This window comes from Cordyceps fumosorosea (genome assembly GCF_001636725.1).
Source record: "Cordyceps fumosorosea ARSEF 2679 chromosome Unknown scaffold_5, whole genome shotgun sequence".
Lineage (NCBI taxonomy): Eukaryota > Fungi > Ascomycota > Sordariomycetes > Hypocreales > Cordycipitaceae > Cordyceps > Cordyceps fumosorosea.
In genome coordinates this window covers 805738-832240 of record NW_017387305.1, presented here as the reverse complement: position 1 = coordinate 832240, position 26503 = coordinate 805738, and the positions used below count along the sequence as shown (strand labels likewise).

The 26503-nt window shown below is 56.9% G+C and overlaps 10 protein-coding genes across 10 annotated transcripts; 5 read left to right on the top strand and 5 right to left on the bottom strand.

Annotated features, from left to right (window-relative positions):
* Nucleotides 1–67: 67 nt before the first annotated feature.
* ISF_02962 (protein kinase domain-containing protein) lies at nucleotides 68–607 on the bottom strand (the record flags this gene model as incomplete). Its single annotated transcript, XM_018846568.1, has 1 exon — nucleotides 68–607. One exon carries the CDS (start codon nucleotides 605–607, stop codon nucleotides 68–70), a length of 540 nt encoding a protein of 179 aa, XP_018706296.1.
* A 712-nt stretch (nucleotides 608–1319) lies between these two features.
* On the bottom strand, nucleotides 1320–1721 carry ISF_02961 (hypothetical protein; the record flags this gene model as incomplete). The annotated part of the gene is made up of 1 exon (XM_018846567.1): nucleotides 1320–1721. One exon carries the CDS (start codon nucleotides 1719–1721, stop codon nucleotides 1320–1322), a length of 402 nt encoding a protein of 133 aa, XP_018706295.1.
* Nucleotides 1722–3063: 1342 nt separating this feature from the next.
* Nucleotides 3064–4959, top strand: ISF_02960 (Major facilitator superfamily domain, general substrate transporter; the record flags this gene model as incomplete). Its single annotated transcript, XM_018846566.1, has 1 exon — nucleotides 3064–4959. One exon carries the CDS (start codon nucleotides 3064–3066, stop codon nucleotides 4957–4959), a length of 1896 nt encoding a protein of 631 aa, XP_018706294.1.
* A 256-nt stretch (nucleotides 4960–5215) lies between these two features.
* ISF_02959 (formamidase) lies at nucleotides 5216–6579 on the bottom strand (the record flags this gene model as incomplete). The annotated part of the gene is made up of 3 exons (XM_018846565.1): nucleotides 5216–5403; nucleotides 5465–6439; nucleotides 6489–6579. 3 exons carry the CDS (start codon nucleotides 6577–6579, stop codon nucleotides 5216–5218), a joined length of 1254 nt encoding a protein of 417 aa, XP_018706293.1.
* A 2159-nt stretch (nucleotides 6580–8738) lies between these two features.
* ISF_02958 (hypothetical protein) lies at nucleotides 8739–9866 on the top strand (the record flags this gene model as incomplete). The annotated part of the gene is made up of 2 exons (XM_018846564.1): nucleotides 8739–9403; nucleotides 9479–9866. The coding sequence occupies 2 exons, from the start codon at nucleotides 8739–8741 to the stop codon at nucleotides 9864–9866; spliced, it is 1053 nt and encodes a 350-aa protein (XP_018706292.1).
* A 560-nt stretch (nucleotides 9867–10426) lies between these two features.
* ISF_02957 (D-lactate dehydrogenase) lies at nucleotides 10427–12004 on the bottom strand (the record flags this gene model as incomplete). Its single annotated transcript, XM_018846563.1, has 1 exon — nucleotides 10427–12004. One exon carries the CDS (start codon nucleotides 12002–12004, stop codon nucleotides 10427–10429), a length of 1578 nt encoding a protein of 525 aa, XP_018706291.1.
* Nucleotides 12005–16093: 4089 nt separating this feature from the next.
* On the top strand, nucleotides 16094–18114 carry ISF_02956 (UDP-glucose 6-dehydrogenase; the record flags this gene model as incomplete). The annotated part of the gene is made up of 3 exons (XM_018846562.1): nucleotides 16094–16220; nucleotides 16317–16792; nucleotides 16843–18114. The coding sequence occupies 3 exons, from the start codon at nucleotides 16094–16096 to the stop codon at nucleotides 18112–18114; spliced, it is 1875 nt and encodes a 624-aa protein (XP_018706290.1).
* Nucleotides 18115–18489: 375 nt separating this feature from the next.
* ISF_02955 (hypothetical protein) lies at nucleotides 18490–19401 on the bottom strand (the record flags this gene model as incomplete). The annotated part of the gene is made up of 3 exons (XM_018846561.1): nucleotides 18490–18985; nucleotides 19037–19175; nucleotides 19260–19401. The coding sequence occupies 3 exons, from the start codon at nucleotides 19399–19401 to the stop codon at nucleotides 18490–18492; spliced, it is 777 nt and encodes a 258-aa protein (XP_018706289.1).
* Nucleotides 19402–21397: 1996 nt separating this feature from the next.
* ISF_02954 (hypothetical protein) lies at nucleotides 21398–22250 on the top strand (the record flags this gene model as incomplete). Its single annotated transcript, XM_018846560.1, has 3 exons — nucleotides 21398–21402; nucleotides 21495–21676; nucleotides 21883–22250. The coding sequence occupies 3 exons, from the start codon at nucleotides 21398–21400 to the stop codon at nucleotides 22248–22250; spliced, it is 555 nt and encodes a 184-aa protein (XP_018706288.1).
* A 1452-nt stretch (nucleotides 22251–23702) lies between these two features.
* On the top strand, nucleotides 23703–26423 carry ISF_02953 (polysaccharide lyase family 8 protein; the record flags this gene model as incomplete). The annotated part of the gene is made up of 8 exons (XM_018846559.1): nucleotides 23703–23937; nucleotides 23994–24189; nucleotides 24241–24283; nucleotides 24349–24522; nucleotides 24577–24675; nucleotides 24736–24831; nucleotides 24890–25039; nucleotides 25092–26423. 8 exons carry the CDS (start codon nucleotides 23703–23705, stop codon nucleotides 26421–26423), a joined length of 2325 nt encoding a protein of 774 aa, XP_018706287.1.
* Nucleotides 26424–26503: the final 80 nt, after the last annotated feature.

The window sequence follows — 26503 nt, the reverse complement described above, 5'->3', positions numbered from 1 at the left end:
TCCCTCCCGCGCCAGAGGTCGCGGATCTCCGGGAACCCGCCCCCCTCGTACGGCTCCGCGCCGCGAGTCAGCGTGTACAGGAAGGTGCCAAAGGCGCACTGCTCGTTGCCCGGCGCGTACGGGCCGCCGTCCCCGCGCGGCAGTCAAAGTCGGCCACCTTGAGGTGCTCCTCGGCGTCGAGCAGGAGGTTGGCCATGCGCAGGTCGCCCTGGACCACGCCGAGCGCGCCCTCGAGCCAGGCGAAGCGCCGCGGACAGCCTCCGCGGCCCAGCGCCCGACGCGGACGGTCGGCTCCAGCCGCAGCACCTTCGAGGCAGCGGCCGGTCTCGGGATCCACGCGCCGGTTGCCGCGCAGGCGCTCCTCGAGGCTCTCGGGCGGCCGCTGCATGAAGTGCGCGTAGGGGAGGCGGAGGAAGCTCCGGATGAAATGTGGGGGAGGGTTGTGTCGCTCAATCAGGTCGTACGTTTCATTCTCGACGTGGAACTCGTCGAGGCGGCCGACGCAGACGTACTTGAGGACGATGCCGGGCGCGGCGGCAAAGGACCCATCCCGTCGCGCCGCCGCTAATGAAGTTGAATCTGCTAAACAACGCCCGGGGAACGTCATCCGGCATGGTGGTGGTGATGTGGTGATGGATGCACGGATAACGGTGTCTTGAAAGGGACGCACAACTTGGATCAAGGCGGTGTGATTTAGGGGCGGAATTTCAAGTGTGAATAGTGAATCTGCAGTGACCAATTATCATCTTTAGTGTGTTAAACAAGGCTGAGCACCTAACATTACTTCTATATCACCTTGATACTCTATAGAATAAGTAAGAGCATTAACTAGAAGTAGTCTAAGTATATCTAGACTAGGAAAACGTTCTACTATAGTATAGTAATAGGTATATTAAGTAGTACTTTCGTTAATTCATTAACTCGTTCTTCTATGTTCCTGTGCCTAGGTCTATTAACCCTATCGGCTAGAATGACGAGGCTTGTTCACCTTTATGCCAGTCCCGCTGCTCACGATTTATTGCTATAGGATACGCTACATGCAGTGCGGTACGGAAGTGGGTGCGTCCTGTGATCTCCTCCGTCGAGAGGTTCTCAGAAACCAAGGGGGGGCCTGTGGCTTTATGCCTAAGCCCCAGAATGCTCTTCTACGTCGTAGCTCGAGGCCGGTGTTGCAATCCCGAGAGCTCGATGCATATCGTCAGCCCTCTCTAGGGTATCGAAGAAGCAGACGAGGTTCCAGTATTTGAAGAGGTCTCTAGGGACGTGTCGACCGGCTGCCTCTTCTAGCTGCCCCATATACTCTTTGAAAGGCGCTGAAATCATGCCCGAATCTCTTGGACTCCTGGGCATACTGTTCGCAGGCACGAAGCCACCCATCCACGACACCGAGGAAGTACGTCAGGTGTGCGGTGGGTGGCGCACGGATCGAGCGCCAGAGTTTGGGTGCTCCGCGAGAGTTGAGTGTTGATTTGGCTTTCGATGACGCTGATGTGCTGCGAAGCCTCCGTGACTTCTCGGAGCTTGTTCCACACGACATCGGCACTGGGGCGGCCGGACACCGTGAAGCCGACGTCCAGGAGGGTTGTCAAGAGCTCGCGCAGGGAGTCCCACCACGGGGGCATGTCTGCTTTGTATCGTTGCTTTACGAGCATTGAGATTCTGCCATGGATGGCTGTAGCCCTAATCGGCACGGACGGGGCATCCTTGTAGAGAGACGGCATGGTTGATTGCTGATCGCGCGTGTAGACTAGGCTGCGGAAACACGAATCGAATAATGGTGTCTCGAGCGGGAAACACAGCTCGGATCAAGGCGGTGCGATTTAGGGGCGAAATGTCAATTGTGAAGTGTGTGTCTGCAGCCACTAATCATCACGTCTGGCGTGTCAAACAAGGCTGAGCAGCAGACATTGGCTCTGTATCACCTCACTGGCAGTACATTGATTCCAACTGGATGTAGATATCCGCGCTTATTTCCTATAATAATAAGTGGAAAGAGGACGCAATGCAACCCTGACGCGTCCAGTTTAGAGTTCACTGGTTGCTGGCAGCCATGTTGAAGCCGGGCCTCAAGCATAATAAAGAGACAGTCGACGGTGGCCGTGTCATCCCTACAATCAATTGCGAACGTCCTGGGGTGCATCCGGCATCCAACTCAAGGCTTCTTGAGGTCGAAAGTTTTTCCCATGTTCGGTCTATTGGTAAGTTGGACAACAGTCCCTATCGAACTTGATCGCACCAGAAGATGGGCCTCCCAGAGCAGTTATTGGGCCGCTCCAGACGCAAGCTATTTAATGGTCTTATGAGCTTAATATAGAGTGAGTGGGCAACCGTTCTCCTATGAGGCATATACTCTTTGCGTTCCCAACGAAACGCCGATCATGGAAATATACAAACGATGGTCACGGGCCGGTAGGTGGGTTGAGTGGAGGAGGTGTGGACTGTCGCCTCTTGCTATTAGCCATTGTCTTCATGGCTTCTCCGCCTCTTTTAATCAGATGCTTGGCATCCATTATCAATCTCCTGGGAGCCTTGCCCTATACAGCGCGATGCTGTGGCCGGTGCAACTTGTGACAAGCAGAAGTCTCCGGCAGGCTCTGGGTACCTGCCCGCGCGCTATATCCTCGCTTGGGGTCTTGCGGTAGGCCTCTCAGCTTTGGACGGCCAACTTCCGTTTGTGGTTATTGATCATCTCGTGTCGCAGTGGAACGATGAAGCAAGCGACGGATGGGGCGTGACCCGTCTGCAATGACCGGAAGAGTTCTTCCTCGACAAGGATGTGTCGAAATCAGGCTGAGCAGCGTGTTTCTTCCTTTCGGGTATATTGATGAAGTTTCCGCTTGCGAAAAAAAAAAAAAAAATCAGGGTATAAATGTGTTCCTCTGCACGCCGTTGTACCTCGGCGTCAGGAAGGACGGTGCGCAGATTGACTCCTTGAACCGCCCTGGTCCAACAAGGTAGCGAACGCAGGTATCAGACACAGAGTGAGCGGATAGCATGTCAGGCTCAAGTGAAAAGCCAGTTCCTCCGCCGGGTGCTGTCGAGACCGAGGCGAGCCCTCCCATCATGGCCGACAAGCCCGGACCGTCCCTCGCCGTCGACGACGCCGAAGCCGAAGCCGCACACAAGCCCTCCTCCCCCTCCTCCCCCTCCCAGGCCGCCGGCGTCAGCCGCGTCGAGGCCTTCAACCGCGTCCTCTACCAGTCCGGCCGCGCCGGGCAGATCCTCCTGTGGCTCCTCGGCCTGTCCATCGGCCTCACCATGTTCGCCTACGCGCTCGACCTCGGCATCACCACCACCGTCTTCACCACCATGGCCTCCTCCACCTTTCGGCAGCACTCGCAGCTCGGCGCCGTCGCCGTCGCCAGCCAGGTCATCCGCGCCGTCAGCAAGCCCTTCATCGGCAAGCTCGCCGACATCACCTCCCGCCCGACCACCTACCTCGTCGTCCTCGCCTTTTACGCCCTCGGCTTTCTTGTGGCCGCCACCTCTTCCACCTTTGCCGCCTACACGGTCGGCATCTGCTTTACTGCGGTCGGCAAGTCCGGCTTGGATTTGCTGAGCGACGTGATTGTCGGGGACCTGACGCCGCTGGAGTGGCGCGGGTTCTTTGGTGCCGTGCTGTCGCTGCCGTTCGTGGTGACGGTGCCAATCAACGGGTTCATAGGGGCGGCGATGGTGGATAGGTGGCGCTGGGGGCTGGGCATGTTTGCGATTGTGATACCGGTGCTGCTGGCCCCGGCGATCGTGACGCTCTACGTGATGCAGCGGCGCGGCGAGAAGCTGGGGATGGTCACGATGGCGGCATCGAAGCGCGTCCGCACGGGGACGGCCACCGAGGCGGAGCTCCCAGGCACCAGCGGTCGCGTGGCACACTGGCTTCATCTCTTACGGGGCGGACTCATCGACATTGACATCATCGGCCTCATCATCCTCGGCGTGGCCTTTTCCCTCATCCTGCTTCCCTTCTCCATCGCCAAGAGCACCGTCGGCGGCTGGGGCAGTCCCCGCATCATCGCCATGCTCGTCGTCGGCTTCTTGCTCCTCGTCGTCTTTGGCCTGTACGAAAGGTTCCTGTCGCCCAAGCCCGTCATGAGCCCGCGCATCATGGACAACCGGACCTTTGTCGCCTCCGCCGTCATCTTCACCTTCAACCAGATGGCCTCCTCCGTCCGCAACACGTACCTGGCCTCGTACGTGTACATCATCAAGCAGTGGACCGAGTACCAGTGGATCATCTTCCTCGGCATCACCACCATGGGCCTGTGCCTTCTCGGCCCCATCGTCGGCCTCGTTCAGCGGCGCACCCATCGCTACAAGTCCCTCATGGTCTTTGGCGCCGCCGCCAAGATTGCCGGCTACGGCCTCCTCATCGACGGCGGCAGCGGTAGCATGACGCAGGATACGGCGCGCCTTGTCGCGGCTCAGCTTGTGTACTGCCTCAGCTCCTTCAACGTCGTCGGCGCCCGCGTCGGCAGCCAGGCGTCGGTGCCGCACGAGGACATGGCCTCGATGATCTCGCTGCTGACGCTGTGGTCGACGCTGGGCTCGTCGGTCGGGAGCGCCATCGCCTCGGCCATCTGGACCAACGAGATGCCGGGTCGCTTGCGGCGGGAGCTGCCCAACGTGGACGGGAAGACGATTGCGAAGATTTACGGCAGCATCAAGAAGCTGCGTCATGACTACGCCTTTGACGACCCTATCCGGCAGGGCTCGATCCGCGCGTACGCCTACGTAAACGGACACATTGCCGTCACTGCGCTCGTTCTCGCCGCTCCGCCGTTCATCGCCTGCTTCTTCATGCCTGACTTTTATCTGGGTAAGCAGCAAAACGCAGTCACCAACACCGGACTCAACGGCGAGAAAGTTGAGGTGCCTGTACAAGAGGGTGAGCATGTTGTCAACGATGACGCGCGTATGCCGTTCCATCGCCGATGGCTAGCAGCGTACCGAAAGGCATAAACAGACACGCTCGAAAGGCCGAGACAGACGACTCAAGAGACAGCGTTGGAGACCTGGGAGGAGTAACTTTAGAAGCAGCTCTCAAATGTCAATTTGTGCCTCCAGAAGCTACTTGAACTGTGCCTCGTTGCTGCGAAGATAGTAATAGGAAAACGAATCATTGTGACAACCATAAACTCGGCCACTCAGTCAACTACAACGCCCCCCCCCCCGCGCCACGCCGCCATTCAACCAATAAACTCCTCTTGACATTGCCTTAGCTCGTATACGCACAGCTTCCGAGGTCCCGCTTGACCGGCACGGACTCGATGGAGATGTCAAAGTCAAAAATGTCCATCGGAATGCCCAGAGTCGTGCAGGCGTTGGGCTTGTCCACGATGCCCGCAATGGTGCCGCGTATCGGGGCACACGACAGCAGCAGATAGACCTGCTCGCCCGAGTATCCTGTTGTTCACCACATCAGCAACACCGTCACCGGTCCACTCCTGCAGGCCCCAGTACTTACCAAACTGCTTGAGATACTCGATGGCCCGCAGGCACGCCTGGCGGTACGCCACCGTCGCGTCCATGTAGTGCTGCTTTCCGTGCTCGTCCACCGAGAAGCCCTCAAAGGTTAGGTACCTCGACGGCCCGTAGTGCGGCTGCACCTCGCCCGGCAAGAACACCGGGTGCGGGATGCTCCGCGATTCCACGCCGCCCTTGATCAGGTCAAACTTGATACTAATCACACCCGCCATCTCGATGGCCCCGCAGAAGCTGATCTCGCCGTCGCCCTGGCTAAAGTGCAAGTCGCCGACCGAGAACTTGGCGCCCGCCACGTGCACCGGCAGGTACGTCTTGCTCCCGCGCGAGATGTTGCAAATGTCCACGTTCCCGCCGTGCTCCGGCCTCCCCGGCACCGTCCTCGCGCCCTCCCTCGCAATCTTTTCCTTCAACTCCCCCCCCGCCGTCGTCGCGTGCACGTGCTTCCCCTCCGGCAAGTGCGCCAGCGTCTTCCCCGGATGCGTCTCCACCCCGGCCTCGACGAGCCCGGCCTCGCGCCGATTCCACTCCGCCAGCACCTCCGCCGAGGGTGCGCAGCCGAGGATGCCCGGGTGGATCAAGCCGGGGAAGCGCACGCCGGGGATGTGGCGGCTGGAGCAGTAGATGCCGTCAAAGTCCCAGATGGCCTTGGCGGCGCGCGGGTAGTGGTCCTCGAGGAAGCCGCCGCCGTTGGCGCGGTCGAAGACGCCGGTGAAGCCCCAGGGGGAGTGGTCGAAGGGCTGGATGTCGGTGATGTTGACGACGAGCAGGTCGCCGGGCTCAGCGCCGGTGATGTCGAAGGGGCCGGTCAGGTAGTGGCAGCGGGTGAGCTCGGCGTCGCGCACGTCGTTGGCGCTGTCGTTGTTGCCGATCTGACCGCCGGTCCAGTCGAGGCACTCGATCTTGACCGTCTCGCCGGGCTCAATCTTGCCAATGCTGGGGACTGCATGGGTCAGAACTTGGATTGACAAGGCTTCGTCATGTCTGCAACAAGAGTTGCAACGTACCATCTGGGTGCCAGCGGTTGTGTAGATACGGCTGCTGATCAGCAGGCACGTCAAAGGAGACGGACTGGGCAGTGCGAATCTTGCCGGGCATGTTGACAAAGCTTGACTGGTAAATGGGAAGAAGTCTTGGTGTGAGTTTTTAATTTCCTGAGTTATGAGGATGCTGAGAAGAGACGAAATATCAATTCAACGACGCGACTTCTCTGCCGATTTATATAGAAAATCACCGAATGCGGGGAAGGTCGCATACTCCCTCCCTCCCCTCTCTCGTTGCTGAGCGGCATCAACACCTAAGCCTTCTACCCCGCATGTCGAGGCTGAGACCTGCATCATTGATAGTCCAAGATAATTGACACTTCGGCATTCGGGGTGCTATTGGGGAGCGACGGCATATTGGGAGCGGCTTGGCAGAGGTCGAGTTGTGATAAGAAGTCGCTGCGCAAGGTCGTGTTATCTCTAGTTACCCTTGGATCAGCACGTCACTGCCTCCGCATGAAATTGCCATCATGTGTTCTTGTCCTCTGTGAAAAGTCTCAGCATACAAGTGTCGATTAACAAAAAAAAACATAAACTTCCAACTTGGATTTTTTACCAAGTAACTTAGTCCATTAACTTAGTTAGTTAGCAGCATACGCTTCGGGCTGGCATGGTGTTTGTCAACTAACTTGTTAGTGGCCGTGGCCGTTGCTTCTGGTAAAGGAGCGCGGGGAACCCTGTCCGCCATCTACCACCGTGTCGTTGCTAATAGAGGCTAGTTTGGTAGGATTCGGGCCAGAGGAAATGTCATAGATCAGCCAATGATGGGTTTATTCTCCGGACCAAGACACAGGGGAACAAAGCATCGGCAGTCGATCGACCAATGAGTGTCTCCTCCCATGACTCGGACAAGAGGGAAGGAAAGGAGAAGATGGGTGGCAGTCGATAGTCACTCTGCCAAGAAGGGCTTTGAAAAACTCGGGCAGGAGGAAAGGACAGCGACCGGCCGTCTCATGTCGGTTCAGTGGTGGCGCGGCTGCAAAGTGGCAGAAAGAGACAGTTCTTCATAGTATGGCTGTGCTATAGTCAAGGTATACTACGACCTGAGACGACAGACTATGCGGTTGAGAAATTTGCCTTGCCACGTGGTGGATCTTTTCATGACAGTTGAATGGGTACGCGATTCGTTCCGAGTCCTAACAGGTACTATACGATCACGATAAGAAGACGACGTCCCGACAACGGAGTTCTGCAATCACGATAACCAAGGAAGATGTTTTGGGTCTCGATGAGGGAATTCCCCCTTCATCAACCGCAAAACAGAATACCATAATGACGACGACTTTTTTCTTATCCTCTGTCAAATGATGAAATGACAAGCGTATGGCTGCAATTCGGCGCGACAAGCCTCCACTTGGCTGTCGCACCATGAAACCCGCCCAGTTGGAGAGTCCCGACCAGCCAAAAAGGGGGGGGGGGGCTTGGGGGGCCTTTTTATCCTCTCTCCCTCGACTACGAAGAAACTACCAGTACAACTTCCCGAACAACCAGTGTCACGCCTCCGTCTCCAATCAACCCCCTACGAGTTTTACCACCACGAGACTTATGCCCACCGCCCAACTTACACCCCCCCGTTCCTTCCGGCTCTCTTCTTCCCGTGACCCAAGATGGTAAATGATGGAGCAAGCAAATCCCATCTGTACGAGGTCATTGGCCCCATGGCTCATCTTGTCCCGCCAAGATGGGCGCGCCTCTGACAACCCCAGTCATTAGGTAGCTGCCAAGTCGGCGCGGTCACGCCGACAAGAGCTGTCTCATCTCGCGGGATGGGCCTGGCCATGGGTTTTGTGGCCTTTGTACTTTGTAGCAAGGGACAGAGTTGACTTCGTCGAGGAAACAAGACCGGTATCAGGCCACCGAGTTGCCTGACTGTCTTGCTGCATGGTGTGGTTTCTTTTTGTTTCCGGGGTCCCAATTGCCCTTCTCTGCATTGTCTGTCTCTTCATGTTTTCCATGGTCTCTCTTTTCTTCAATCGTGGCATCGATCGTTGTCGTTTTGTTCCTTTCGCTTTTGTTATTCCCGCGAGAGTCCGTGGCTGCTGCGCAGCTCCTCCCGCCTGACACTTCATTTCGCCAAAGAGGAATTCCCCAGTAATATATATCGATTTTTTAATACAGCGTGCCGGCCACAGGAATCCACGATAATTAAACCACCTCTCTCGACGAGGGGTCCTCTCTCTCTCTCCCTTCTTTCCTCCTCGCCTTCCCGCGCGCATGCTCGCCGCCGCCGCCGCCATCGACAACCTCAACTCAACCATGATGGCCCGAGCCTCCCTCGTGGCGGGCTACCTCCTCGCGAGGACCGTGTCCGCCACCGCCTCTCTCGCTGATGCCTTCCTCGTCCGCGCCGAGGACGTCCTCTCCACGCCCTACGTCTCCCTCCTCTCCGCCGAAGCCGCCCGCGCTCCCGCCCTCCTCCGCCGGCAATCCAACACCACCGATGGCATCCAGCTCCGCCCCGACGGCGCGCTCAACCTCACCGCCTGGGACACCGAAACGGACGCCGCCTGCGTCGCCGCCCTGCGCGCCATCCAACGCCCCAGCAACCCCTCGGGCAACTGCATCTGCTATAACCTGCCGTCGCTCGACACCGCCTCCGGCGTCTTCGAGGCCGAGCTGCGCCTCTACAAGGTCTCGGAGCCCCGCGGGCCCTGGACCGGCATCCAGCCGGCCGCCATCAAGGTCAGCGTCGCGTACAACGGCGCCAGCGCGAGCCCCGTCACCCCGGACGCGCTCAAGGGCCAGGGCATGACCGGCGCCGCCCCGAAGCAGCGCCGCGGCGACCTGGAGAGCCGCGAGGACCACAACCCGCAGCTGCTGCAGGCGTACATGCTCGTCGGCCAGATTGACCAAAAGGAAATGTCCGACTCAATGTCCATGTAAGTTCCGGCCCCGCGGACATGCGCCCCTACAACTAATCCCCCCCCCCGTTGACTTACACGTTCAATGCACAGGGCCGCCTTGCAAACCTTCGTCATGCCCACGCTCACCCTCGCCGCGACCAACGCCAGCGGCATCCGCGTCGCCACAAACGTCAGCCTCAACGAGGCCACCTTCCTCAACGGCGTCTTCTCCCGCGAGGTCGTCCTGTCGGACTTCTCCGCCGCCCAGGCCGCCGTCGACGACGCCCTCGCCGCCCTGCACAACGGCACCGCCGCCTTTGTCCTCCCCGGCGTCGACCTCATGATCTTCCCCGTCGGCCTCATCATCACTTCGATCTGGCTCTTCCTCGGCCTGGTCGCCTACGGCATGGGCACCTTTGAGCGCATCCAGTACGCTGAGATGTACAAGCAGCGCAAGGGCTTCGACAACAGCCGCAGCCGCGGCGGCAAGACGATTTGAGGACTTTTTTTTGGTGGGTGGAGATGGGACTGACTCGCGAAGCTGGTCTTTTTTTTTTGAATTGCTCAACCTCAATGCGCAGACATTCATTTCTTCTTCTTCTCTCAACTTCGATATACTCTCCTTTATTTCTCCTGCTATTGATTGACATGTTAGACCTTATAACTGGCCAGCGTTGGATCTACACATTCATTACGACATACCTAGACATATTCAATCGAGATTTATTGTTTTTACCTATCCAATCTGGGGTATAACCGAGAGTGTGCACACTCTCGAGGGAGGCCACGCCAAGGAATCCTTTTGTGCGTCATTACGTCGCCACATCATAATACTAACTTTACTTTGCGCGCTGAGATACAAAGGAGATGCAAACAATAGGACAAAAAGGACGAAACCGCTGCCAAACCAAGGTATGGGCTTGAGTCAGGTTCAATACACGACTCGCCGAAACATCACAAAATCTCATCTAAAGAGAAGAGGAACCCAAAAAAACCACCGTATTCGCCAAATTGTGAACTATCAAGGCTAAAAACGCACCAAGCAATAAGCAAAAACACTCATGCAGAAATGCTCGGCCGGCGCTCGCCTCTCAAGCGGTTCTTGGTCCACATGATGGACTCGATAAACATCATGTATGCGCCGGTGATGATCCAGAACGAAATGATGACTCCGAGGCCGCCCACGAGACGTGCGTCGACGATGCGGCTGACAATGGCCTCGCGCATGGCATTGTTCATCATGAGCCAACCGTAGAGGGGCACCAGCTGCTGCGCATCCTGCGACAGTGTACGCGATGCCACCTCAGGCCCCTCGCGCGCCGCCTCCTCGGCACGCTCGGCAATGGTGTCGGCCATTCGCCAGGCGACCTTGTTGTTGATCTTGTCCCATGTGCACTCACAGGCGGCTTCGCGGGCGGCTTGACCCATACGTGCGCGCAGGGTGCGGTCCGTCGCCAACCGCGCGGCCTTGGCCACGAAGCCGTCGACGTCCTCGGGCACCACGAGGAAGCCAGTGTCGTCGTGGGCGATGATATCCGACGGCCCGCCCTCGTCTCGCGCGACGACTGGGACACCGCTGGCCATGGACTCGAGGACCACAAGCCCAAACGTCTCCGTCACGGAGCAGTGCAGGAAGACATCGGCGCTAGCGTAGTAGGTGGCGAGCTCCTCGCCGACCTTGAAGCCGGTGAACACGACCTTGCCCTCATCGCGGAGGGGGTCGAACAGCTCCTGGACCTCCTTCTCGACGTCCGGGTTGCGGTTGCCGCCGACAATGACCATCTTGTATGGCAGGCCGCGCGCGTCCATCTCCTTGGCCGCCTTGGCCAGAAAGTCAAAGCCTTTTTCGCCGGCGATGCGGCAGACGGTGACAAAAATGACCTCGCCGTTGGGGGCGAGTTCTTTGCGGAGGCGCTCGCTGCGACGGATCGGGTTGAACATCTCGGCGTTGACGCCGCGGGTGAGCAGCTCGAGCTTTTCGGCAGGCACCTTTTGCCGAACCAAATAGCGCTTGACGAAACGCGAGGGGTAGAAGATGGTCCGGACCGAGGCGTGGCGGAAGAGGTAACTTTGGACGGCGTCAAAGGCGAAGACGGCGGCGTGGCTGAGCGGGGCAGGGAAGAGGATGTCGCAGTACCCGGCCAGGTCGGTCTGGAAATTGCAGAGGATAGGGATCTGGTGGGCGCGGGGCTGTTGGCGCAGTTGCAGCATGACCTGGAAGCCAAGGCTGGCGGGCGAGGCGAGGTAGATGAGGTCTGGCAGCGCGTCGGCGCCAAAGGTGCGGGCGTAGAGTGTCGAGTTGCGGACGGGATAGACGACGGAGAGCTCCGGGTTGAAGGGCAGCGGATAGCCGGTGAGGCGCACCTCGGGCTGCCGGTCGAGCGGCGAGAGGCTTGGCGACGGCGGCGGCGAAAAGGTGTTGTGGTTGGTGTGGTTGTGCGGCGCGACGACGGCGACCTGCGCCCCGTGGTTGCGCAGGTGCGTCACCAGCATCAGCGTCGTCCGGCTCACGCCGTTGACGGGGCCAAAGGACTCGGTGCAGAGGAGGATGCGCTTGCCGCGCAGCTGGCTGGGGAACTGCGACAGGTCGTGCTCGGGATACCGGCGGCCGGTCGCGGGGGTCGGAGAGGAAGCCATCTTGTGTCGCGGGAGAAGGCCAAGAAGCTGCTGCGTCGCTAAGCCTGGGTTGTGACAAGAACGTTGGGGTAATAAAATAGACGGTGGCGAAGCCCTCTGACAATTGCAAAAGGTTTTTGGCTGCAATCGAGTGCTGTCAAGGACTTTGCCAAACGAGTGTACAGAGTAGATGGAGCAGAAGATTACAAAGAGGGGAAAGTTTGCATGCAATACAGGTAGACATCGGACATGTTGTTTGTCTGGGATTATCAGCCGGTCAGCACATGACTAGGAATATGAATGGACAGCCAGAGACACAATGCGGTGTGTTTCTTTGCACAAGGCGTCGGGTGCCGACCGCGGGAGAGACCATCGCGCATAGGAGAAGGCAGGATGGCTGCACGTGTCGGCGCGAGACGCAGATGTTGCCCAGAAAACGGTCCTAGCTTCCCTCGAAAAAAGGGTTTAAAAGTAAACTTGTTGGGGCAAATGACTTTGTGTGCTTTTACCCAAAGCAGGGCGCGGTCGGAGGCACATGTATGCAGCAGGGGAAAATAGGCAAAGTGGCGGGCGAAGCAGCCCTGTCATGTGTATCATTCGGAACACCCTGGTTGGTCCATGGTGTCTTTTTGTCGCAATGACGAGGCGAGAATAGCCACGGGCATCGCGACGGTTTGCCTGAGTGGGCAGCGGGAGGAGGGGCAACCGACCCTTTCGAGTAGCGGGGGAGGGGTTGCGGCCCTGCAGCTGATGCAGATGAAGGTGTTGAAATCGGAATATAGCGTAATGAGTTCCCCATGTCGAAGATCAAGTCGTTCGCTATCGCGGGCAGCCTTGGGGCGCGTCTTAGTGCGCTATAAGACGATTGTGCGCTGATGTAGGTGAGGTACTCGCAACACGCCCATGAGCAGCACTCAGTGCTGCATCCTTTGCTTCCCAATGATTCAACATGGCTGTCAACGAGACGAACCATCTTTTTTCTGGCTATTCAGATGCGCATCTGCCCGATGCCTTTCGCTCATCACCGCATTGCCGCAATCGGGTGGTTGTACGGCGATCTAGCCAATCACAGACGAGATCCCAACCACATTCTCCATCGCAGCCAATGACAGGATGGCATCAGCACTGTCGCAGCCCCCAACAACCATGGGATGGAGGGCGGAATGGCTGGGATAGTTCGTGCCGAATGAGCAGCTCGGCTTCAGACCCCGTGGGCGTGCCAGTTGCTCGAAATGAGCGATTCTTGCAAGCCGAGTCGATATGGGCCTGGCGATGGGCGCTGCAAAGGTGCACTCGTGACAACTGCAGAGGGATGCATCAGGCCTTGTTTTATCTTTTATCGCCTTTCTTTGGCTCACCGCTTCGCCATGACTACCCAGTACAGTTAGTGTATTCAGTCCCATCCGGACCGGGTCATGTAGGGGTATAGGCGAGAATAAAGGCGACGCACAATATCAGGGCACTGTCAAGCATTTATAGGCTCGAGGATGTGCTATGCGGATTTGTATGGCGGTCCAGGACAAGACCCAAATTAGAAGCATGATGCAGGGTCTGATCGGCAGTGAGGTACCTGCTTCGCTTTTACGCTGTTGCTGTGCTCACACGACACCAGGCTGCATTGGTGATTGCGCAGAAATTGAGTGTCAAGCCACCCACCTTTTTCAAACCCAGCACCAGCAGTAGGCGGGTAGAGTGGTGGTGCATAGAAGCTGAGAATAGATGGGCGGCTTGACTGGCGCTGAACCATAAATGCCACCACACTAGCAAGCTAGAACAGGACAGGCCCAATTCTGCAAACCTAAAATAGGCAGCGTTTTGTTCTTTTTTCCCCTTCTGTTCAAGGAGCACATGTTAAAGCTGTGGTTTGAGTAGCCTGCTAGTGCGAGAGAGACTTGGCATCGCTGCGGTATCCTACCTCCCACGTCAGAAAGACTCCTCGTAAATTCGTTTTTTCCTTGCCTGGCCAGTTATGCGGGAGAATTGTTCCGACCAGGTTGGACTGGTGTGAATCCGTGGCGTATCTGATCCGCTTTCACAGTCAACAATGCAAAGGCATCCGTGCTCAGTTGCCACGAGTCAACCATAACCACCAATGCACAACTAAGCTTATGTTTGAAACCGATTCGTTGCAGCAAATGCAACCAGTATAGACTGACTCTCGCGATCAGGCCCCAATAATTGAACTGACAGACTGGTCGTGTATTGAGAAGGCGAAGTTCATGTGTAGTCGCCAGAACAGGGGAGCCGATACGGAGCAGGCATGGTGTTGGCGCGAACTCTATCCCGAGCCTCTACAAGACGTTATTGGCTGCTGGGCACCGGGTCGCTGTAGTGGTTCTCTACCAGCGGAATTTGTCTTATTCTCCCGTTATTCCCTGTGGCATCTGTCGCGTGCCAAGGAGGGCCAAGAGGAATCCCCAGCAGATGCCGGTTCTTGGGCATGCATTAGGAATTGCTTGGCCGCATGTGGCTTTACTCAAGACCCGGGTATACCTTTGAAAATTTCCCCTTCAGTGGATTCTTCTGCACATTGCGCAATTCCCATGGCCTGTTTTCCGCGGCGGTGTTTGTGTCTGTGTCTGTGTCCGCTGTGCGCGCGTGTCACCGGGTTTAGGCAATCTTGCGCAATCTGCGGCCTTGGTGCAACCTGTCACAATATCCCCGGTAGTGGGCACCTTTGTTAAAAACATTGTGGATCGGCAGAGAAATGCCGTCGCGCCGTCAATCTGGGTTGAGCTGAGAGCTGGATAGGCCAAGTCGTCGTAAGATGCTGTCGTCACGTACGGAAATGGGCGTGGTCTGCCGACGCCACAAAAAAGCTAGAAGCCATCGGCACCGACGCGGTCAAGGAGAAGAGTGGCTGGCCAGGGGCAGACCATCAACTGGATATGGTGTCGTAGATAAGGAGGGGAATTGGGTCGGGAATGAAGGATTGATGGAGATGTCTGTGTTCTGTGTGTTAGTTATCGCGTGCATTGAGTAGAGTCTTGGCGAGGTTTGTGTTGTGCCACTTGAGCAAGGAAGGTGCTGACTGGGTGGAAGCCTGAGGCAGGGAAACAGGGATTGTGTCGGCGGGTTTTGCAGCGGTTGTTGGTGAGGATCTGGGGTTTCTTAGCGGGACAGCACTATAATCTGCGACAAGCCAGAGCCCACTCCATTGGCAGTGACGACGCCAAGTTTGCTGCTGAATGTAGATGCCAAAACGGAAGGAATTGGCATCAGCCACGGTCCATTTATAATTTGAGCATTTTCCCGGAGTAAATGATGGAAAGTCCGAGGTTAGCTAGATGGATAGTAGAGAGAGAGGCTAAGCGAGATTCGTGCTATCTTATTGTGCCTTTTGACGACTTGGCAGCTCGCACTTGTAACGGATAACTGATCCAACAGGGAAACCTCGCTTGGATCTGTGCTACAACGGTTTATATACAGTGGCCTATAAGCAATGCAGCTCTGCAACCGGCTGGTCACCTTCCGTAGGTACCTCCTCGTGTATCTTGTGTAGGCAGGTACCTGAGCAGGCCCCCTTCCCGCTGGAGAACCCACTCCAATCGCCCTCGCTCGGCCACCCTAGTGTCCGTCCACTTCAGCGCCAAGCGCTTTGCCCACGTTTACTTCCTGCCCCCTTGACAGGACAGCCATCTTTGCGCCAACAGAGAGGGAGAGAGCATCTCCAGTCTGACACTAACTTTTATTTTAGCTTGCATTTCTTGGATATATTTTTATTTTTATTTTGTTTTTCGTCTCCATTTTATTTTTTATTTTATCCTAGGCGCTCGGAGCCGTTGGGGTGCCGTTGAGGGCAGCGCATTGGGGGCGACGGGACTTGTAGTTATGCCACGGGCGATCAAAGCAAGTCCCTTTTACCACCCGCCTTTCCATTTTCTTTGCTATTTGTACTCGACTTGTCCCCTCGTTGTCTTTCTACTATCGATTCTAGATCTTTGCCTTCGTTTTTCCTTTTTACCCGTCACTTGTCGAGCCTTCCCACTCCCCAACCGAGCTGCTTGCTGCCTCTCCATATCTCGTCTATAGCCGCCCACCTAACTACACAGCGACTGTGCAGCACTCGGCCGGCCCTCACTAATACCACCCAAATAGCGGCTACTCATCATGTCATCACCTATCCTCGACACCGTCAAAGCCTTGAGCCTCAACAGCTCAACAAACGCGTCGAATGCCTCCCAAACACCCCAATTCAACATTCGCAACATCTGCTGCGTTGGTGCTGGCTATGTCGGTACGTTCCTCACACGAGCACCCCTCCGCCGGCTAAACCATACATCACATCTCACCGCGCCAACACGTTAAGCATTCTGACAAAACATCTTCACAGGCGGCCCTACCGCGGCGGTCCTCGCCTTTCAAAATCCTCACATCAAGGTTACAGTAGTCGACCGTGACCAGACCCGTATCCGGCGCTGGAACTCGAGACACCCTCCCATTTATGAGCCCGGCTTGCAAGATATTGTCCGCATCGCTCGTGATGGCAGCCGCGAAACCTTCTTCTCCAACGAGGCCACGAACGACGCCGACACCTTCAACTCGGACTTTGGCGAGGTCCGTGTTGCACCTCGCCAGAGCAACCTCTTCTTCACCACAGATGTCGCAGGCAGCATTGCCGAGGCGGACATTGTCCTCATCTCGGTCAACACGCCCACCAAGGAGCGCGGTATCGGTGCCGGCAGCGCCACCGACATGACAGCCTTTGAGGCAGTTACTGCCGTTGTTGCCCAGAACGCCCGTGAGGGTGCCATTATCGTCGAAAAGAGCACTGTTCCTTGCCGCACTGCCCAGCTCGTCGCCGAGACAGTTCGTTTGCCAAGTCGCTTCCTATCAGCCAGCACTAACACCACTTACAGATTGCCATGCATCGTCCGGGCGCCCACTTCGAAATCCTCTCCAACCCCGAATTTCTCGCTGCTGGCACCGCTGTCAACGATCTCCTCTACCCCGATCGTATTCTCATCGGCTCGGCCCCGACTCCAACCGGGAAGCTGGCTGCTGAGGCTCTCGTCGACGTTTACGCCGCCTGGGTGCCGCGCGAGCGCATCCTGACTACCAACGTCTGGTCGTCGGAGCTTGCCAAGCTGGTCGCCAACTCCATGCTGGCTCAGCGCATTTCCAGCATCAACTCCATCTCCGCCCTCTGTGAGCAGACCGGTGCCGATGTCGACGAGGTTGCTCGCGCCGTTGGCGTCGATCCCCGTATCGGCAACAAGTTCCTCGTCGCCGGTGTTGGTTTCGGCGGCAGCTGCTTCAAGAAGGATGTTCTCAACCTCGTCTACCTCGCCGACACCATGGGTCTGCCTGAGGTCGGCGAGTACTGGCGCCAGGTGGTCAAGATGAATGAGTACGCTCGCGACCGCTTCACAAACCGCGTCATTAAATGCCTCAACAACACACTTGTCGGCAAGAAGGTCTGCATTCTCGGCTATGCCTTCAAAAAGAACACCTCCGATACCCGTGAGGCCCCGGCTCTGGAAATGATCAAAACCCTTCTCGAGGAGCGCCCGCGTGAGATTGCCGTTTTCGACCCTTGCTGCAACCCGCTGGTCATCAAGAACGAGATCCGATCCCTCCTTGGACCCCTTGCCGAGACCAGCAAAATCTCCGTCTATGGCAATGCCTACGATGCCTGTGACGATGCCACTGCCGTTGTCATTGCCACAGAATTCGACGAGTTCCGCAATCAACCCGTCCCCAAGCCTGTCGCCGCCCCTGCCACGACCGTACCAAAGTTGATTGGTGGCAAGCCTAACCCCAAGGCCGATCCTCGCCCATTCAGTACCGCCATTCCTTCTGAGAATGACCTGCTGGCTCTCCACAAGCACCTGACGCAGCGCGAGAGCCGGCAAGGCCAAGACCCGCTCAACCGCTTCAACACGGAGCCGTCGTGCGACAGCACCTGCCCCGACTGCCAGCAGGAGCATGAGAGCAAGGAGACTGGCCACGCTACGGGCATGGGCAGCGCTGAGGAGTACAAGTCAAAGGAGCGACTTAACTGGGAGCGCATCGCTGACTCGATGACCATCCCACGTTGGGTCTTTGACGGCCGTGGTGTCATTGACTCGCGCGAGATGGTCAAGCTGGGCGTGCGCGTCGAGAGTGTTGGCCGTCAACACCGTTTTTAACGAATAAGACGATGGAATCACTTTTGCTTTTTATTCTCTTCTTTGTCATTTTATCTATACATTAAGCGATGCAGGTTTTGGTTTCGCCATTTTGCGTTGTCGCAGATTAACACGCATATGGCGAACGTAATTGGAGTCTGAAAGGCATGGCATGGTCTGCCAGTTTTATGGATTAGACAGGTTTCTCAATGAATAGATGCATATCCAAAACCAATTAACTTTTTACTAAGCCAACAACATACATTTTCATGTTAAAGAACGAGAAATTGATGTGGTTGCCAAATAGGGACATCCAGCAGAAAACCGCCCCAGGGTATCAGTTCCAATCCTCAACACCACGACTCCCACCTCACGCAATCGCCCGCGGCCGCTTTCTCAGACCTTGGGGGTGTCACCGTCCACCGGCACGCCGTCACCCTCGCGCCTCGGCGGGATCGAGAATCCCATCAGCACCCAGCCGACCAGCACCACGTACTCCGGCAGCAGCGCCATCAGCGCAAATGCAACCGCCGACCCCGTCAGCGGGTTCCACGCGCTTCTCGCGTCCCCCTGCGCGGCGACCTCGAGCAGGCCGTACGCGGTGCGCAGCGCCAGCAACGGCGCGGCCGCCAGCGCGGCGAAGAGCACCCTGCGGCTGCTCCGCAGCAGCTCCCGCCTGCGGGCGAAGAACCACGCCTGCATGGCGACGAGCAGCAGCAGCTCGACGGCGAAGACGACGTAGCCGGCGAGGGTCAGCGCGCGGGAGATGTGTGCGCTGGCGGAGGCGGTGCCGCCGCCGGCGGCGAGGAGGAGGATGGCGGCGACGAAGGTGAGGCGCAGGACCTTGGCGAGCTTCTCGTACGTGGGGTTGGCGGCGTGGTTGTCTTGCATTCTGCGCTGGTGGTCAGCATACATATTTACTTGTCAAGGGCGGAGGACGGACATTAATCGGGTGAGGCCGAGGTCGGCGACGATGAGGGGGACGACGCCAACGTTGAGGAGGGTCAGCGCGGCGATCCAGAGACCGACGTTGTCGGGCTTCTTCTCGGCGATGATGGTGACGATGCCGCCAGCAAGACGGACTGTTTTTCGCGACTTGTATCAGCTCAAGGATCTCATTGGTCTTATTTTTCCCCTTTGTTCTGGGCCCGGGAGGTGTTACATACATAGACTAAACGGAATCAAGGGCCACCAGGCCATACGTGGACGGATTCGGGCGTTGCGCGAGAAGAGGTAGATGACGACGGGCACCATGGGCGCGTAAAAGACAACCTGCGCAATGGCTGCGGAGGTGTGCGGGTTGAGCATGATGGCGGTTTGGCGATGTTTTCGTTGCTGTTGCTGTTTCTGTCGCGGGGCTCTAGTTGTATCTGCTGCGTCGCCCTTGTTTAGACCCTTTGTGTAATAACAATGCCTTGGCCAAGTTCTTGCCTTGACAATGGACGAGATGACGACTCTATATATATCCGTCCCAAGACACACCTCGCTGCATTTCACCCAAAACAGACAAATTCGACGAGAGTCGGCTCCATCCGAGCATAAATGATCATCAACGGCCAGGCACCTTCGCAGCCCTTCGCGAATCGCATCGCCACCACGCAGGCGCCGTTCCTTCGTGGCATAACGCCCGATTCGGAAAAGGGCGAACCAGCTGAAGCGGCTTCGCGGTGCCGGCTTGCTCCACGCCGGCGCCCGCACTAATCCAAACTCGCCCAGGGGCGTCATGTCGTGCCGCGGGCTTCGCCGCATGGCTCCCAAGTCGGAAATTGGCTTTGATTCTTCAACTTCTTCTTCTCTTGCTATCCGTTATTGTCTGGTCTCAAGATGGGGTTTCAAGGCTATGCAGCCAGCCTTACCAGGTGGAAACCAAACCCACGGATGTCGCCCGACTTACACCGAAGTATCATCTTGACTTTTCTAGACCCTGGAAAGATACGCTAGCCGTTCAATGTCCCGCTTTTTCGTGGCATAACGCCCAAAAAGAAATTTGAATTCGAGTCTCTGCAAAGGTCGGCCGGCCGGCCACCCACGCTGCCAACATGCCCACCATAACACCACGAAACAACTAAATCAGTGCCCAGTGACAGTCTGCCTCGTTTTCCCAATGACGAGTCTCCTCGCGCAGATCTGCTGACCACACCCTATCCACATAGTGCCAACATGAAAAGTCAGCCCTCCCTCCCTGATCAGCATTTTAGGCTCGCCTCGGTCTCTCTCACCGGGTGGCAGGCGAACCGACTTCCAGAACGTCCTTGCCAGACTCTTTTTTCTTTCTGTTAGGGCTTAGAGTCCATCCTTCAATTCATGCAGCCCCCCTTAGTGATGTCGTCTGCCACGCCGGTGGCTGTGCCGCCAAGTTCATTACCGGCGCCGGGCTCCGACCGTGGCGGAGCACCCCCCGGGTCCGGCCCCACAAGATTGATTTACAGAGTACCGTCCGCCCGCCCGTCCGGTTGCGCATCGCCATCTTTGCCATGGCAATAGTTCTCGTTGTAAAGCATGATTATACATCCATTAACCAAGGTTTATTTTCCCTGATTCTCGCACCGCGGGCCACGATTCATGTCGGCCATGCTGTTTCTCCCGTCCTCCTGCCCGGTTCCTGCCTATCATACAGGGCAGAGACCTCCGCGTCGCAGACGACGTTTCAGATCATCAAAAGCCCCCCCTCCCCTCTTCCTCCCTCCCACTTGCGTCGGGCAGCGAACAAGTAGCAAAGGCTTGCAATCTGCCCTTTCTTTGTTGTGGAATTTAATTCTTTTGCGACGTTTCCAGCTTTATGCCATCACCTTCCGTTAAAGTCGCGCGACGATTCCCGCTCACGCAGCGGGTGAACTGCCCTCCTTATCGTTGCTTGGAGGGGCTAGAAGTCCCTGTATATTCGCTTTTTTTGTTTCGTCAGCTGTGTAGTTCGAGAATTCCTGTCCCTTTGCCCTACAATGTAAGCAATAGGTGTTCCCGAGCGAAGGCCACTGACCGTTACCAGTGTGTTATTGCCACAAAGGATTCCCAAGTAATTCAACAACAGGTTGGAAGAATCTAGAGTTTCCATGCCTGATATAGATTTCATGCCTGATCACCAGAAATAACTGCCCCTTCATAGTTCGTCATGGTCGAGCCATGTGTGTGTGTGTCCTTGGCTTGGTCGTGTTTGAGCCAGCCGTTTCACACTGCTACCTGTGTGATCAGCCTGACCCTGATTCGGGCTCTCCTTCCTGCAAACCCCCGGCGGCTGCTTCCCGTCTTGTAAAGCGGTCCATTCCTTCTTCCGGGGCACCGCACTGTCCAAGGCCTATCCATGGGTATGTCGTGAGTATGTGCTCCTTCCCTACACACGCTTCTCAATGCACCCGCGCGTTTCCTCCTCTGTTCCTTGTCCATCACACATCTCCTTAAGACAGAGAGCGGCCCCAAAAAGCAGCAAGAATGAAGGCGTCAGATACGGGACTGCTGCTGCTCTCCAACGGCGTGCTCATCGCCGGTGTACTCGCAGAGGCGCTCCCGGCGGACAGCATCCCGATCCAGTGCGCGACGATATGCGGCCCGATGGTCGAGCTATCCTTAATATGCAGCGGCGGCGATGGTCGAGGCAAAGATTTTTCCCTTCTCAACAGGCGGCGAAATACAGCAAACGAGAATCGAGGGGTGGCAGCGGAGAGAAAAGAAAAGGCGGCTCGACATCCGAAAGGCGGCGTCGATATGGCGGAAAGGGATTTCACAGTGATTGTGTCCGCGCCCACGTCCTTCCCATCCTCATTACTCGCGCAGGAAGGAACTCCCGATGCTAAGAGTCGATCGAAAATTACACGCATATTTCCTACGCCAATATTTCCCACGCAAGCGCCTCCGCCACAACCTCAATCGCCACCATTACCATCACCACCATCGTCACCATTACAAACATCCTCATCATTGCCATCACTACCACCAACACCACCGCCTTCTCCTCCTTCCCAATCCTCGTCTTCATCTCTGCCGCTGCCGCCGCCATTAGCAGCTGCTCCGCCTTCGAACCGGCCCTCATCGACCACGCCAACGCAGCCCAGCGACGAGGACATCGGCTCTCCGACGACAGTAACCCCCACGGGATTCATTACACCTACGGTTTCCCAGCTTCCGAAAACGTCCATGGATGCCATGGAAGAGAGCGACGGTGACGGTGATGGTGACGGCGACAGTGCCAGTACAATGAAGCCCGACCAGGACCAGGGACGGTGGAACATGAACAGCGGAGAGGAAAACTGCGTGTGTCAAAACAAGAGCTTTGATGTGCCCAAAGTCGCAGCTCTTTGCGCAAGCTGCATCGCCGGGGCTGATCAGCAACAGAATGGTGCGTTCAATGCCACGGTTGCATAGTTCTTGCTCGGAAGCTAACTTATGGTCTGCAGATATGAATGTGATTATGGAAACTTGCAAATTCGCCCCGCTGCAATACAGCCCAGATCAAGACAGGGTTGTCAACAATATCCAAGTGCACGCCATATCCCCAAAGGCTATGTTGGGCCAGAATGCTGGTGTCGCCAGCGCTGGAGCGATGATGCTAATACCTGCGCGCGGTGTGCAGATTGCCGTGGGCGCAGCTTGTGGGTTACTTCAGCTGTTGTTTCTATGATGTCTAGAGTTGAACTTTGAAACATTTTCTACTTTCTTGATTAGCTCTGAGGGTCGCTTTTTAGGTCCAATCATTCCTTGCCTGACAGACCTGGCTCGATCAACATCATCACCTGGCAAGTGCTAGAGCCGAATTATGGCATAAGAATAACTTCGCTGCCCAAATATTTTGCGCAGCTTGATGGTCTTCAATGTCTATCCTGCAATGGTGCCAAAGTTGGAACCGTGCCCAAGTGTGGCGCAGGATGGGCAACGGGCGAACTGATGGCAGAAGCACAACTCTGATGCTAGTGCTGGGGAGTAAGGCTAAAGTCTTGGGCTTTGGAAGCCTTTGGAAACTTTCAGTCATCCTAATAGATTTGTACATGACTGCTGCAGATGTCTCGAGTGCAAGGGCGAATTTTCGAGTGAAAGACAGCCACCGAATTGACTGCGTTTTGAGCTGAAGAAGCAGGATAAGCAGTAAGGTCCAAGCAGATGTCGAGCTCTCAACAAGAGTTAGCGGCTTTGAATCGCCGAGTCTTTTATTTTTATCTTCAATAGATGATTGTACATTTTGGTTTGAGTTTCGTGCTTTTGTTTCACTGAGCTGAGCTTCATGGAAGGTGGTGTTGATACGAGCACTAAGTCCAGCACTCTGCATTGATTTCCCAGCATTGATGTTAGACGAGACGACCTACCTACAGGCAAGTGAAAGTAACGTTGTAGAAAACCGCGAGAAATCAAACACATTTCTTTCAAGTGCCGAGAATTGCCGTTTCTTGCACGCCATGCTGCTCAATTAATCGAGAGCTGAACTCTGGGGTAAGCCATGATTGTTCAATGTTCTGGGGTAATTATCCACCAATAGCACGGCCTCAACCCCCGGGCATGCATCATTATAATAAACCTGCCCCCATGTTGGCTTTTAAGACACCGCAACGCGCAGTTTTCGACTTTCTACTTTTCTATTGCATACCAGATCGACTTCTGATCTAACCAGGGGTGCGACACCAAAGATGAGACTCTGCGCCTTTGCATGGGCTCTCTCCACCCTACAGACCACCACTTGGGCGGCGGATGTCCAGGACGCCGATGCCGCCGAGGACTTGGCGGTCCTGTCGCGGCGCCGGGTGGCCGACCTCGCCGAGTTTCCGGACCCTTCCTGGTTCAACAGCGTGCAGAAATGGATCGACACGCAGAGGCCGGACGGCACCTGGGCTGATGTCAATTACCTCTCGGGATGCCCAGCGCGTGAGTTTCCCGCCCTGCAGGATAAAAGGGGGAGGGCTAACTCTTGTTACGCGTAGGACGTGCCAATTGGCCGATCCAGGAGCATTGGAACCGCATCATCACGCTGGCGGCGGCTTGGAGCGGCGCCAGCTTGGTGGCGGAGCGCAAATGGGCGAATAGCACCGAGGCGTGGGACGTGATCTCCAACGGCCTGGACTATTGGTTCAAGAACGACTACAAGCCACCCGCGTGCATGGGTAATGGCGGCAATGCGTGAGTTACCAGTTGTGTCCGGGATCCAGGTCACGTCGCTGACTTTGACAGTACGCTGGGCTGCCCATGTGGCACGCCAGGGCTGTGGAATACCGTAAGTCCGAAATACATCCAACAGCAAGCATGCAAAATTCGTGACTTACCATATATGGGAATCAGAACTGGTATGGTCAGGCCATCCTGATACCGCAGCTCAGCTCTACTGCCTGTCTGCTGGCCCGAGACGGAAGCCTCTCCCAGGAGCAGCGCGAGGGATGCGTTCGCCTGACCAAGCGCACCTACGACAACATCGACTTGTCCTACGGCACGGGTGGTAATCTCACCGCTTCCAATGTGAGTGCGTGCTTTCGATTACAAGGATCATAGTGCCAACTGCTTCTCCTCTAGGTCGTTCTTGTTCTGCAGAGTGCCGTCAGTCTCGGTCTGTTCACCTCCAACGCGACCATTGTCGAAAGCGCCATGGACCGAGCATTCAGTGTCATGACAGTGCGTACATCTTTCTGTTTTTATTTCTGAAACAGTAAAGCTTCTAACGTGCGCGTCCAGTTTTCTGACTCGGCTGGGCAAGATGGTATTCACAGGGACGGCTCGTTCCTACAGCACGACGGTATCTTATACAACGGGAATTATGGTAAAGATTTGGTATGGCGCAGCTACTGAGCTTGATATCCAAGTAGATGCACTGACTTGGATACCCCAGCTCAACGTTTTTATTCAACTAGAGGGCGAGGCTATCGGCACGCGTTTCGCTGCCAATGACGCCACTCGGGAAGCCATGTCGACCTACATCAAAGGCGACGAGTGGATGATCTTTACCGATCAACAGAGGAAGCAAGAGCACTGGGATTTCGTAAGTCAATCCCCAACAAAACGTTTACTTCTAGGTCTAACGAGATCCGTAGAATGTCATCGGCCGCTTCGTCAGCTACCCGACCCAGGATTTACAAGCCAGTGCCGACATCAACTTCAACGTCACCAAGCTCGCGCGGGCCGTCGCTGACTTCACCGGCCTCTCTTCCGTCAACGACACGATACGCAGGCTCCTGTCCAACGGCACCGACCCTCTCATCGGGAACAAGGCCTTCTGGACCAGCGACTACATGGTGCACCGCAGGCCGTCCTTCACCATCGGCAACAAGATGCTCTCCTCGCGCTCCGCCAACTCGGAGCTCGTCAACGGCGCGAACCCGCTCGGCTACCACCTCGGCCAGGGCACGCTGTTCACCTACGTCGACGGCGCCGAGTACCGCGACGTCTGGGCCTCGTGGGATTGGGACCTGATCCCCGGCACCACCGTCGTCCTCGGCCGGCCCGCGCTCGCCGCGACCGCGGTCAAGCACCGCGGCAAGCGGGATTTCGTGGGCGTCGTCAGCGACGGGCGCGTCGGCGCCGCCGTGGAGGATTATCTTGATCCGTACGACGGCCACATCGCGTACAGGAAGGCGTGGTTCTACCTCGGCGACGCGGTGCTCGTGAGCGTCGTCGACGTGCAGACGCAGGACGACGATGCGCCGGTCATCACCGTGCTGGAGAACCGCGCCAAGGCGGACGGCGGTGCGTTCGTGGATGGGGCGCGCGTGGAGGTAGGGAACGATACGAGGGCGGTCGGCAGGACCCTGTTCTACGGCGGCAACGGGTATCTAGCGTACGGCGCGCCGTTTGACCTCACGCTATCCGAGGGTGAGCGCACGGGCAACTGGTCGGCCATCTCGACGTCCACGGCCGGCCTGGCCACCGTGCCCATCTTCTCCGCGTACACAGCGCTCGGCAACGCGTCGAGCGCCAGCTACGCGCTCCTGCCAGCGACCACGCGCCGTAGGTTGGCCGAAGAAGCCGAAAAGCCCTCCTGGATCCCTGTCGGGGCGCGCGGCGTCTCGGGCGCGGCGGGACAGGGCGGGCTCGCCGTGGTATTCTGGCCGGGAGCCGGTGACGGCAGCGCGCTGAGCGTGGACCTGGCAGAAGTAGGGTGGGCGGACGCAGGGACGCTCGAGGTCTCGTCCGGCGCGCCGGGCGTCTACCTGTTGACGGGTAGGAGGACGCGGCAGGCCTTGCGGCTGGAGGTTTCGGCTGCGGACCCGACGCAGAAGCTTGAGACGGCCAGGCTGGCGCTCCGCTTCGAGAGGAAGAAATCGTGCCGCGCGGCGCGGGTCCAGCTGAACTTTGAATTTGCGTTGCCGACGGGCGGCATGGCTGGCTCAACGGTGCAGCAGACGGCGTCGTTGGAGCTGTGGTGATAAACTATCTAGGCTCACGGAAGAGAGGACATGCATAAATATAATTCACTCAGTACTTGACGTGAGGGCTGCTCCGGGTA